Here is a 12,726-nt window from a genome sequence, read left to right as displayed (position 1 = left end):
CACAAGTAATGACAATTAATGTAGTCAACATCATGTTATTCATTCATGTTTTGTAAGTTTTACCTGGCTTCCCCTCTAGGTGGCGATGCTTCACAAAACCTTTGCTCTAAATAATGTCAGAGATTAATTATGTGTACCTTATATAAACATTTTATGCATGATAAGACATATTTATCTATATTTATAGTATAATTTCTCACAGTTTGTACTCCTTGTAATAGTGGTCTGCTAAAGAGTACCTTTCCATAAGTCCTTGTTAGTACAATTCTTGTGAAAACCTGCTGAATTGAACACAACACATGCATGCTAGTTAATATGCTCTTTTCTGTGCCCCACCAAATATATACTTTTTTAAAGTAAATACAGATTCCTAGTCTCTTCCAGAATGCAGATAAATTAGAAATACTATCTATTTAATCCACATTTTACACTTTACTTATTTTGTACCACATGAGGGTGAGTAAATTTTCATTTGGGTGAACTATCCCTTTAAGAATATTCATGCATGTTCCATGTTACAGAACATTAACGATTCCAAAACGCTGCATGCTTACACAAGAGCTTTGCTTATATAACCTATAAAAACAAGCTGACATTTACTGAGGACCAGGACTCCCTTCATTTTGAATAAACTAGAGATAGTGGTGTTGATCATTTGCCTTTTGTGAGTTAATGCATGCATGCGGCATGCAAAACATCCATGCGGCAGGAGGACCATGATGTCTGCTCACTTCTGAAACGAGAGGACTTTCAGTGATGTGTCTAATTAAGCTACAGGTCCTGTTGTGAAGGGGCCGCTCTTAAATCCACAAACCCCCTGCAATTGACCCTGTGATGTGACAATGAACTACAGTAGATGTACTCGATTATGTATTTATCACATGAGAAAGCTCTGACCCTTTAATCAGACCTTATAAATAGCAGAAATGTTTTTCCACTGTCTTTGTCCAAGTTGTCTCCTCGCCAGGCTTAAATTATCACACGGTCAGTTCAAAAGAGCACAGCATGAATATTAGAGTTAGAGTTATGATGTATTATTCCCTTGGTATTTGGGACCCCAATAGTACTATAAGTAGAGGTTATTTGATGTCAATTACAGGTAAGATTTATGCATATAGATAGCTGAGTGTGACTTAATTTATAAGTCAATAAGAATTGACCCTATTTACTTTTTAATACAGTGTTTTTCCTTTTTTAGCTGATGTCACTTATGGAAAAAATAATATTAACCATTAGCCAAGTGATTCAGAAGTGGAGTAGTCCAATCAGTTTCTGATGGATAAAATCAAGAACCTACACCCTACTTTTTGTTATAAACATGTTGCATTATGATAATAAAATAGGGTGTGAATGCTGTTTCATGTTGACTTCAACATATTTTATATAAGATTTTTGAATGTTTTGAAACAAGCCTCTCATGCTAACCAGGACTGTTTTTAATAAAAATGCAGTAAAAATGTTCTAAAATATTATTACAATTTAAAACGAAGTATTTATATTTAAATATATTTTAAAATGTAATTGATGCCTCCAGTCATCAGTGTCAGAAACGATGCTAATATGCCATAAAAACATTTCTTCTTTTTATTAATTTTCTTATTATTCCTATTATGTTGTGCTTAAAAATACACACACACACACACATATATATAAATGTATATATAACTAAAATTATTAAAAATTAAATTTTATAATTCATCAGAATTAATTAGATGGAGTAATTTGTCTGCTGCTACTTCTCACCAATCCAAGACAGGACGACGACAGCACTGTCCAGACTGAGTATCAATGGATTACTAATGTGGATTTACTCTGAGCCAAAGACAATACATACAGCATGACACTCATTCCACAATGCTGCTTAAATTCATGAGGTCTGGGAAAACATGTTTTATGGGCGGCACATGACTGGGATATACTATGAAGGGTCTTCCACCCCTGCTTTTTGACTGGCAGATGTGTCATCTGAGGCCATCCTAGAATCACGAAAAGAAAAACTAAACGCATTTTGATGTAACAAACAACAATATACCACCAGCACAGCCTTTTTTGGAATCTGCTGTAATCAGGCCCCCGTGAGGTCATTTTCTAAACATGTTTAACTCAAGTTTTGTCATCCTTCTGCAAATGTTTGAAAATCCCTCACACCTGCTTTAACACGTAATAGCAGGAGTGTTTGCAGAGCTGTGGGACTGCAGCGAAAGTTTGGTTAGGGGGATTCTCCTAGGATCAGCCCACCACAACCATGCAAAGATCGCTGTGCAAGTTTTATTTCGAGTGCTGCTGAGGATTTGTGGGAACAAAGGAAGTTTATTCTGGGAGACCTCATTGCCAACATCCAACAAGAAAATCCCTAGCATGACCATGCCTGACAGATCCTTCTCTCACTGAAACTGATTAAAAGTAAGCAATGAGCAATATAATAATGAAGAAATGCTGAAGCTTATTTCTTCTTCTTGATTACAGAAATATTGTGTCCAGCCGATGTGTCTCGGTTCCCATATTAGGGCAGATGCGAATGTGTGTGTATAAAAATAGCTCAAGGCATTCTCCACAGCCCATCGCTCCAAATCCCTCCGAAGAGCTTTTTAATTTACAGAGCTGAGGGAAGCATCTGTCTTCAGTTGATAGGTGTGTTAATCTGTCTGCTTGTGTGCGAGTGTTCCTGAAACCCTTGCTAATAAAACTCACCAATAGGTAGATATTCTGCATGTTCATCGCATATCACGGCCTCATCTATTTCCAATTTCAGCCAGGATAGAAGAATTCATTTCTAGTACCACAACAAGATGAAACAGCTGGGAAAAACAATGCCAAATGAAACAAATAAACCACATAATTATGTATAGGGATGCAAAGTAAATAGGCACATCAACATTTTAAAAGGGACAAGAACGTGTTTCTCATATCTTATGATGCTGATGACGACAAAGGCTGTGCCTCTGTTTTGGCTAAACATCAACTTTAACCTGCAGGAAGCAAGCTGAAATAAGCAAATGCCAACATGGACAGGTTGCATGACATGGCCGCATCCTTTAAATCCATAAACATAACTAGGTATAGCACTGTGTAGAAAAATGACCCAGGCTAACTTGTAGAGAAAATAAACAAGTTTGTGTCAACTACAGTTGGTTTTACGCATTTAATTAATGGCTGGCAAAAGGATGAAATTATTACATTTTAAGAAACCCTTTTTAGAAACCTTTAAAATTGCAAAAATGTTCTTGTTATGAATTGTGTTGCATGGATGCAGTTTATGGCTACATTTGAACCCTTAAATTGGCCCTATTTCCAAGAAATAGTAAATAAGGGAATTTAAACTGTAAAACAGAAAATAACAACAATGTAATGAAATTAAGAAAACATTAAATAGTATTATTATATAAAGTATTATATTATACACTACGATTCAAAAGTTTATATTTTTGAAAGAAATATCTTGTGCTAATCAAGGCTGCATTTATTTGATCAAAATGCAGGACCATGTTGAAATATTATTACAATTTAATATAACTGTTTTCTATTTTAATACATTTTCAAATGTTATTTTATCCTGTGATGCAAAGCTGAATTTTCAGTTATCATAAAACCCCAGTCTTTAGTGTCACATGACATGATCCTTAAAAAAAAAAAAAAAAAACACATTTATTATTATTATCAATGTTGAAATAGTTGTGCTGTTTAATATTTTTGTGCTGCTTAACATGATAATGTTTTTTGAATAGAAAGTTTAACGGGTCATTGCTGAATAAAAGTTTTAATTGTTTCAAAAAACATTATACCCACCATGACCAAGTAATGTATAGTATACAGTATATATTAAAAGTATATCTAAAAAGGTTAAATAAAATAAATAATTACTAATTACATACACTATTTTTGTTACAGCCAACACAAGGACATTTTTGATTAATTTTATAAATTAAAAAAAAAACATCTGAAGCAAGTTGAAAAGCATTAGTCTGAAACTTAGATTTCGCATGCATGCCAGCAAAGGTCTAATAAATCGGCTTTTCAGCATTTTTATAAAATGCTTCCCGACCAAAGCTGTGAATCCCTGCAGAAATAACCCACGTAAACAACTTAATCATTTGACCTCTTCTGCCACTCTGCAGCAGCCGCCACCTTTACAGAATGCCATTGCTACGTGTCAGACACGCGGGCTCCATTCCTTATCCTGTGGAAAAGCTGCACCTTCCCTGACCTGACATTTCTGTTCAGAGCCATCCATCTGCCATAAGCAAGAGGTGTTGACAGTGCAGTCCTCTGCATCTTCACTGTCGACTGACACAATTTTCTCTCTGCAGCTGTGAGGAAACAGATGAAGCTTTGAAAATGGAGAGCCAAAACAAACAACGAATAAAACTACCACATGATCGCTTGCGCATCCCGAGCCCTGTTCCCTTCTCAAACAGTGTGTAACTGCCAAGCATTTCCTAAATTTATACCAAGAGGCAAGTAAACCCACAGGGAGTGATTGATAAATACTCTAGTAAATGTGTTTCGGGGTTTATAGTGTTTATAGTGCGTCACGCAGGACGGGATAAAACCCAGCCTCATCCAAAGCTTAATTCATGCATCTGTGATGACACAGACATGCACTGTCACCTTCTCGTTCATTACTGTTTTTTCATTGAAGAAGAGGCGGCAGTGCTACCGGGGCTTACGCTGTGGAATCGCACACTTGTGTCGCGCATAGCTGCAGGACAACAGGAGACGTGGAGGCACGCCAAAGCCAGCAGAGTCCAGTCCAGAGAAAACACAACCAGCGCGCATTCCTCTACGCATCCTTGGCTGTTAGATAAGAGCGGTGTGCTTTTCAAATGTTTACCCCGTGCTTGATTTAGGTTTTCCAAAGCCTGTAAAGCTCCTTAACACAAAGGAGTCTCTGCACGGGCCTGTTTTGTTTTTTTCAGCATCAACAGTCTTTGTTTCATATCTCATACAACAACTCTGTAAAAAAAAAAGATTTTTTTGAAGTTATAAATAAAGGTTACCAAGGTACGCTTTACAAGAAAATACTATTTCACAATTTCTACTTCAAAATTCCATGAACAATCAATGTTTCTTGCTCTTTCTCTGTAATTATTTGCAAAAATACCTAAATTTAAATCCTACATCATTTTTTTAAAAGAATTTTTAAATTATTTTTGCTGTTGAAATCGGCACGAGTCCCAGATGATTTGCATAAAATCACTTATGCAAACCTGCAACATGTATTGAAGCACACAGTAAATGTGACAAAAACATCACTACTTACATAGATGAGAAACTTTCTTTACATTCATATGTTATAAGAACACATACATACACAATTATGCTCTTGTGACATTAATAACATTCACATTGTTAATGAAAACCAATATTTCTACAGGTGAAAAATACACATTTTTCTCTTGTAAATCTGTTAGTATTTTGATTAAATATATTCATATTGTATATCTGATATGACCACTAAATAGGCCTAAAATGCCATTACATTTTTATAAATCGACAAAATATAAATTAAGATATTTAATTCAGGATGGCTTTATAAATTAGGCACAGTTACTGATTCACTAAATAATTTATTAATTGATTATTCATATTTTAGTGATGTCCGTTTTAAAATATCTTTAATAGTGAATAGCTAATAAATACAAAAGTAAACAAATAAACTGATTATTAAATTAATAAATGAATTAAAATCACTTCTTAGAGCTTTGTTAATAAAACATCATTATAATAATTTAATAACAATATTAGCAAATAATAACAACCATAAGATTTTCTCTTCCAAAAATAATGTATTTTGATATTACAGGAAAAAAGCTTAGTGTTTATAAAAATATACGAATAAATACATACATAATATTTTTTAAAAATATTTACATTTATTGCTTTTATAGAAAAGTAAGCATTTTTCACTTCTTGGCCTTTTTGGGGGGAAAACATATTTAAGATATTTAATTCAGGATGGCTTTATAAATTAGGCACAGTTACTGATTCACTAAATAATTTATTAATTGATTATTCATATTTTAGTGATGTCCGTTTTAAAATATCTTTAATAGTGAATAGCTAATAAATACAAAAGTAAACAAATAAACTGATTATTAAATTAATAAATGAATTAAAATCACTTCTTAGAGCTTTGTTAATAAAACATCATTATAATAATTTAATAACAATATTAGCAAATAATAACAACCATAAGATTTTCTCTTCCAAAAATAATGTACTTTGATATTACAGGAAAAAAGCTTAGTGTTTATAAAAATATACGAATAAATACATACATAATATTTTTTTAAAATATTTACATTTATTGCTTTTATAGAAAAGTAAGCATTTTTCACTTCTTGTTGGCCTTTTTGGGGGGAAAACATATTTGGTTAAATAAAATAATATTTATGTTTTTATAGACAGTGAGTGGGAAAATTACTTTTGTAACATTGACAGTCATATTTGTATTCATTCTGTTGTTATTTTACATATGCATTTTTGTTTCATTGCAAAATCTAACAATCCTGCTCTATCACTCCCTATTTACCATAAACTAGAGTTTGGAAGGATAATGATCCAGCATTGACTTCCTTCATCAGTCGTGTGTCATCACAACAAACACTGGATGGAGGAGCAGATCCAAACAGGCCGTCCTGTGATCTTGAGATGGGGATGCACTCCCTTTGCATCTACCGCCCTCCCGTTTGTTTTCCCCACCCCTTTCAGTTTCTCCTATAAACTTTGTAGCGTGTCCTGAGAGCCTGTGTGTCTACATCCAACACTCTCCTGCTGCTTCACACTTTACCTTTTATCTGAAAGGACTGCTTCCTCCTTCGGCTGCCATTTAACGGGTAAGAAAAAGGCTTTTAATCAATTAAATCAAGTTTAACAGCCCACGAACGGAATTATCACAGCTACTTGAGTAAAATCGTATCAAAATATTAGCTTTAATATTAAAATATTAAGATTTCCTAGACATCGCATGCAGTTTACATCAGAAAATAGCGAAAGAGAATGAAAAACATCAAACTTGAAGGATACAGAGGATGAGCCGTCTAGAAAGAACACCAAAAGCACATTTGCATCCTGCACTGAAATACCACTTTCATCAAATTTGTTTCCATGCAAATCAGCGAACTGAAAACAGTCGGTCAAAGTCAAACAATAATTTGATGAACTGTAACACGTTCACAGGAATATAAATGTGCTTTGATGCTTTATTTTTACCATACAACCAGTACAGAGGATCATTGTATAGTCTTTTGAAACTGAATTAAAGGCAAATCTAGTGGGCTTTTATTAAACTTCAATACAGCTGATCATAGATGCTAGTGTTTACTTTCCAGCGAAGCAGTTATAATTGTCACTGGATCACAGGACTGGAATGCAGGGCCTCTCCTAATAAACACTGGCTTTTGGAGCCTTTAAAATGAGATCAAGTTAATAAGTCTCTGCTTTTCCTGAGATAGTTTTATTTTTATCATCTAGCTGATGTCTGTTTATCCTGTCCACACGGAGCAACTTAAGTCAAGTGCCGTGCTCGAGGGGCTAATAGCGATACGGGGTCTCTTAAATCTACTGTAGTTCAACACTATATAGCACTATGATATACTGAAATTTCTCATCTAAAATGTATGAAGGTAGAATGACGTCAAAAAGATTTGCATACGCAGGGTAAGAGTTGTGGAAGTGTACATAAGACTGTAAGCGTAAATTAATTACAAAGCTTCTCTTGCGCATGCAAATTTAATTTACACTTACAGTCTTATGTACACTTCCACAACTCTTACCCTGCGTATGCAAATCTTTTTGACATCATTTTACCTTCATAAAATGCTCTTTTCCTGAGGCCAGATAAGCAAGATAGAGAGACAGATAAACAAAGACAGGCAGTCTAACTTCCTTGTCTCTTTAATGGTCAATTAACTTGGTTAACAGGAATGCTGTTCCTGGAAAATAATCAAAGAATGTCTTACTTGGAATTACTTGAACTTGTGTAGACATTTAGAGTGACTCAACTGACTGTACGTGAGCTTTTGGCAAAGTCTGGAAATACTGAGCACATATATCTGCAGACGGCCGATAAGAGAATAGCTTTAGCTGTTAGACAAGTGGCCGTCACTCACAAATGCGTGTCATTCACAGCTTTTAACACGAGTGCCCTAAAGAGGGTAAGAGTACGGCAGTCAGTACTGGCAGAACGTCGAGTGCCACTACAGAGTGTTCATGCTAATCACATCACTTTGGAAAATGGCAAATATGCCAGACAAATGCATGCTATGAATAAAAAGAATTAAATAACAATTGTAAGATTCCTATTGTTGTTGTTGTTGTTATTATTATTAAAGAATCCCTAATAAAGAAAACTCTGAATTTGCACAATATCTATTGAACATGGTATTTTCATGTAGTATTTTTAATTACTCTGCATATATTTGTTAATCAATTACATGAACTCCCGATATGTGAATTATGAAATCATAAAGGAAAAGTACGATTGAAGTATGAAAAAGTGTATGTATTTATTTATAAATAAATAAAATATATAATTTAATAAATAAATATACTAATAAATAAACAAATAAATATAAACATTAAGCTTTTTATACACACACACACACACACAAATAATTATATATAGTACATTTATATAGTCCAATAAGTAGATTTTTAACATATATAATTTAAAAATATCATAATTTGTATAAAAATAACAAATATAAAAAATACTATTTTTCTCTTTCCATATATTTTGTAATAAATATATAACTATTGTAAGAAAAAGTGAAGACGTCGAAGATCTTGATGAAGAATAACTTTTATTTCAGAATAGTAGTGACAAAGTACATGTAGTACCTGATAATTTGTCACTAGCTATAAGTGACAAATTATCGCTCCGGAGGTACTATTTACATATGATTAAGATCGGAAAGAACTATCTATATGATAATTAAGCTCTTTGTAGAGAAAGGAGCATAGTTAATACACAATTTGGAGTGGAAGCTGGGTCGAGGCAGACTATAATTTCTTACACTATCTAAAGTACACTTATAAATATAGTCCAATAAATAACGTTAATAAAATATATTATATAATTTAAAACATCATCCCCTGGCTTCACAGACAAGGCTTAAACCTAGTCCCAGACTAAAATGTAAGTCTGAGCTGATTCAACTGAAAGAAACTTGCACTGACTGATCTTAAAATATATCAATGCCTGTTTTCTCTCAAGATGCACACCAGTAATGTTTTTTTTTCAAAGGCACATTTATAAAACTTACTTAAGTGTCCTAATTGAACTATGGCCTAATCCTGGCTTAGTCTAAACCCTGTCTGTGTAACCAGGCCTATAATTTGTATAAATAAATAGATAAATATAAACAACACGATTTTCTTTTCCCAAAATTATATATGTTATTATGGCTTATAGGAGAAAACAGCTTAATGTTTATATATGATAAATTATGTACTTATAGGCCTGGTTTCACAGACAGGGCTTAGACTAAACCAGGATTAGGCCATAATTCAATTAGGACATTTAAGTAATTTTTATGAACGTACTTAGGAAAAAACATTACTGGTGTGCATCTTGAGACAAAACAAAGGCACTGATATATTTTAAGATCAGTCAGTGCAAGTTTCTTTCAGTTGAAACAGCTCAGACTTACATTTTAGCCTAGGATTAGGCTTAAGCCTTGTCTGTGAAACCGGGGGTTAGAGTGTTACACATCTCTCTATAGCAAACAGAAAATAGTAGTAAATATTTTTGTGGTACTTGATGCATCACTTTCATCAGGTATTTTAATTTTATGTTGTCATAAATAAACACATCACAAAAATAAGGACAGTAATATAGAATTATGGGCAAGAATGCATACATCACAACCTGAAAGCTTAAAAAATGCAGCCCACTGTAGTGGGCAGCATACATCAGAGGTTTAAATAAAGATTGAGCCACTCACATCAGAATCAGAACAGATTTACTATAAATAAATCCAAGTGTGATCACCTCTTATATTTTTATTTCCAAGACATCTTAAAATAGAATAATTTCTCTCATTTTCACCATAAGGCACCACAAGAACGCAAGAGCACCACCATCTCCATCCGTCCATTCCTCTCACTGCCACTAGTCTGCAGTCTTGATCAGGATGGAGAGGGTGCAGCACATGGCACGCTCAGCCATCCGGAGGGCGTCCAACATCGAAGTGAACCCGCAGACCAAACGCAACCTACAAGATCTCATCATCAACTTCTCCCTCATCCTCATCTGCCTGCTGCTCATCTACATCATCGTCTTGCTCATGTGACAGCAAAAGATGACAACCGGCCAATTGCAAGATGCGCTGTACAAGACCTTGGACAATTTTTGGGAATTAAAAATGTCCTACTGATGATGCAACACGTGTTCATTTCCTGAAATGATTCGAGGGTGGCACTGATTTTTCTTCATTTACGTTTGTTGCATTATTCTTACAACAATAAGCATATTTTTGACCTTTGGATGAGTACAAATCTCATTTTGTTCATATATGTTTTGTATTGGGATATATAGGCCTATAAAACATACAAAATTGTATGTTATGTAAATTCAGATATGTTTTGTCATATGAAGCGGTCATATGAACTGGTGTAGTTCACAAAAACACAAAGAATGAACATCAAAATGCCTGTAATTTCTGGCAAAAGTAGCTCCCAACAGCAAACAGCAATTCCTTTAAGTGCCAAGACATTTATGTAAATATCCCCCCCAAAAGAATCTCGTAATTGTTGTGTTGAAATGCAAAATTTATAGGTCAGTCCCAGAAATCCTATATTATTCACAAGAGGAACAGAGCATGTTGGCACTGAGGTAAATTACGCTTGTACACTTAACATATACTGTAAATGTCTGTTTACACTTCCTGTGAACATGATCTGAGAAAGAGAGAGCTAAAATGGGTACTTTAAGGATGTTTTTAAATGTGGACAACCAATAAAGAGAACGTTTGTTTTAAATGATCCAACTGACTGAATTTTTCAAACAAAAGTAGCGAGAAATAAACCATGTGTAGATCCTGTTCAAGTCACTGACGCGGAAAATCATAAAAAGCACCGTAAAAAGTACTTAAAGTGCTTTTAAAGGGATAGTTCAGCTACAAATAAAACTACTAAATAAAAAAGCCTTATTAACTCTCCCTCGTTCCAAACCTATATGCATTTTTGAATAAAGTACACATGCAAATGTAAAGAATCTATTTGTTTCATAGTTTATACGAAGTTGTAAATAAAACAATGATTATTGGGGAACATTTCTTTGTAATTATTTGTCAAATTTACTAGCAATTTCTGAGTGAAAATTGTTTCTACACCAACTTTTTTTTTTCAGACTAGTTCTGTTCCTATGACTTTAGAAGACTTCAAATATCATGCAATATAATGCAAATATAATGCATTTTGCCCATTTTGACAGCTTGTTATTAGTATAAACATTTGTGGTACGACAACAAGTATTTTCATATTTTTTAAAACAGTTTTTGTTTTTATCTGCAAAATAACAGATGGTTTGGACTGACATGAGGGTGAGTAAATAATGACAGCATATTTGGGTAAACGATTATTTTAAAAGACATGCAGTCCTTTGACAATGCTTATAAAGTATAGACTTAAGATTTCAATGTTTTATTTATTATATTGATGGTTTATAGTTTGTAAGAAGACAATATAATTCAAATATATAAGTGTCTGTGCAATTTATTTCAAAACTGGCAAGACATTAGTATTCCAACAGTTTTAGTCCATCCAGAAAAGACACATTTATGAATATTATATGAAATTAATGTGCATCTCATTTTAAATCAAGTAAATGCCCATATCAAAAGGGAAAATAACAAACTCACAGTGAGATATCAAGAACAGACAAATGGGCTATTGAAAACTGCAGTTTCGCATGCTCTTCAGTTGAGTGTCTTGAAAAATTTAAAAGGAGAAGTACTGTGAAAATAGCTCTTGTGGTTGCTGTTCTTTTGATGCTACAGTTGAATCCTCAGTCTTACGAGGGCTGCACAAAACACAGAGAAGTCAAACACAACCAGTTACACTGCAGCAACATTAAAGGAAAGAGAATATGCACATCCTAATCAAACAGTTCCACATTGAGTTGCTACTTTATTGCATGATGATACTATCCAAAAAATGAACAGTGGCTGCGAAAAATTTCAGACGAATACAATCGGAGTTACATTAAATAATGTCCAGGAAGGAAAACCAGTGTCCTCTTGTCTTATATCGAAATCCTCAGACATTTTTCTTTACAAATCCTCATTTTGTACTACTAATTCGTGACTGGTGTTTTGTTTCGCTCTCTCCTCTGCACTTCCACGTTTGTCACTTCCGCGTTCGTCACCGCTTTTGCCTACGTACTACGTCATCCACTGGACGCCACTCTCTCGTGAACGCACGTACGACAGTTAGCGAAAGCTAGAGATTAAGGTTTATAAAGTTGTAAATATGGTTATTTTTCTTACACAAACGCATTGCTTCGCTTCAGAAGGCCTTTATTAACACCCTGGAGCCGTGTGGACTTCTTTTATAATGGATGTGTGCAATTTTTTCGACTTCAAATTTTGGTTTACCATCCACTCCCATTATAAAGCATGGATTAGCCTGGACATTATTTAATATAACTCCGATTGTATACGTCTGAAAGAAGAATGCCATATACACCTAGGATGGCTTGAGGGTGAGTAAATCATGGGGTAA

The 12,726-nt window shown here is 34.0% G+C and overlaps 1 protein-coding gene across 1 annotated transcript in view; it reads right to left on the bottom strand.

The window, feature by feature from the left end:
- Positions 1–11,713: 11,713 nt before the first annotated feature.
- The window catches only part of LOC107693063 (protein FAM184A-like), a 37,393-nt gene continuing 36,380 nt past the window's right edge, over positions 11,714–12,726 (bottom strand). The window contains exon 19 of the mRNA XM_016492310.1: positions 11,714–12,025. Within this exon, the coding sequence (XP_016347796.1) occupies positions 11,944–12,025 (82 nt within the window). The 3' untranslated portion in view covers positions 11,714–11,943. The remainder of the gene's footprint in view (positions 12,026–12,726) is intronic.

Source organism: Sinocyclocheilus anshuiensis, unplaced genomic scaffold, assembly GCF_001515605.1.
Source record: "Sinocyclocheilus anshuiensis isolate Anshui unplaced genomic scaffold, SAMN03320099.WGS_v1.1 scaffold222, whole genome shotgun sequence".
NCBI lineage: Eukaryota > Metazoa > Chordata > Actinopteri > Cypriniformes > Cyprinidae > Sinocyclocheilus > Sinocyclocheilus anshuiensis.
This window is presented reverse-complemented; position numbering and strand designations above follow the sequence as displayed.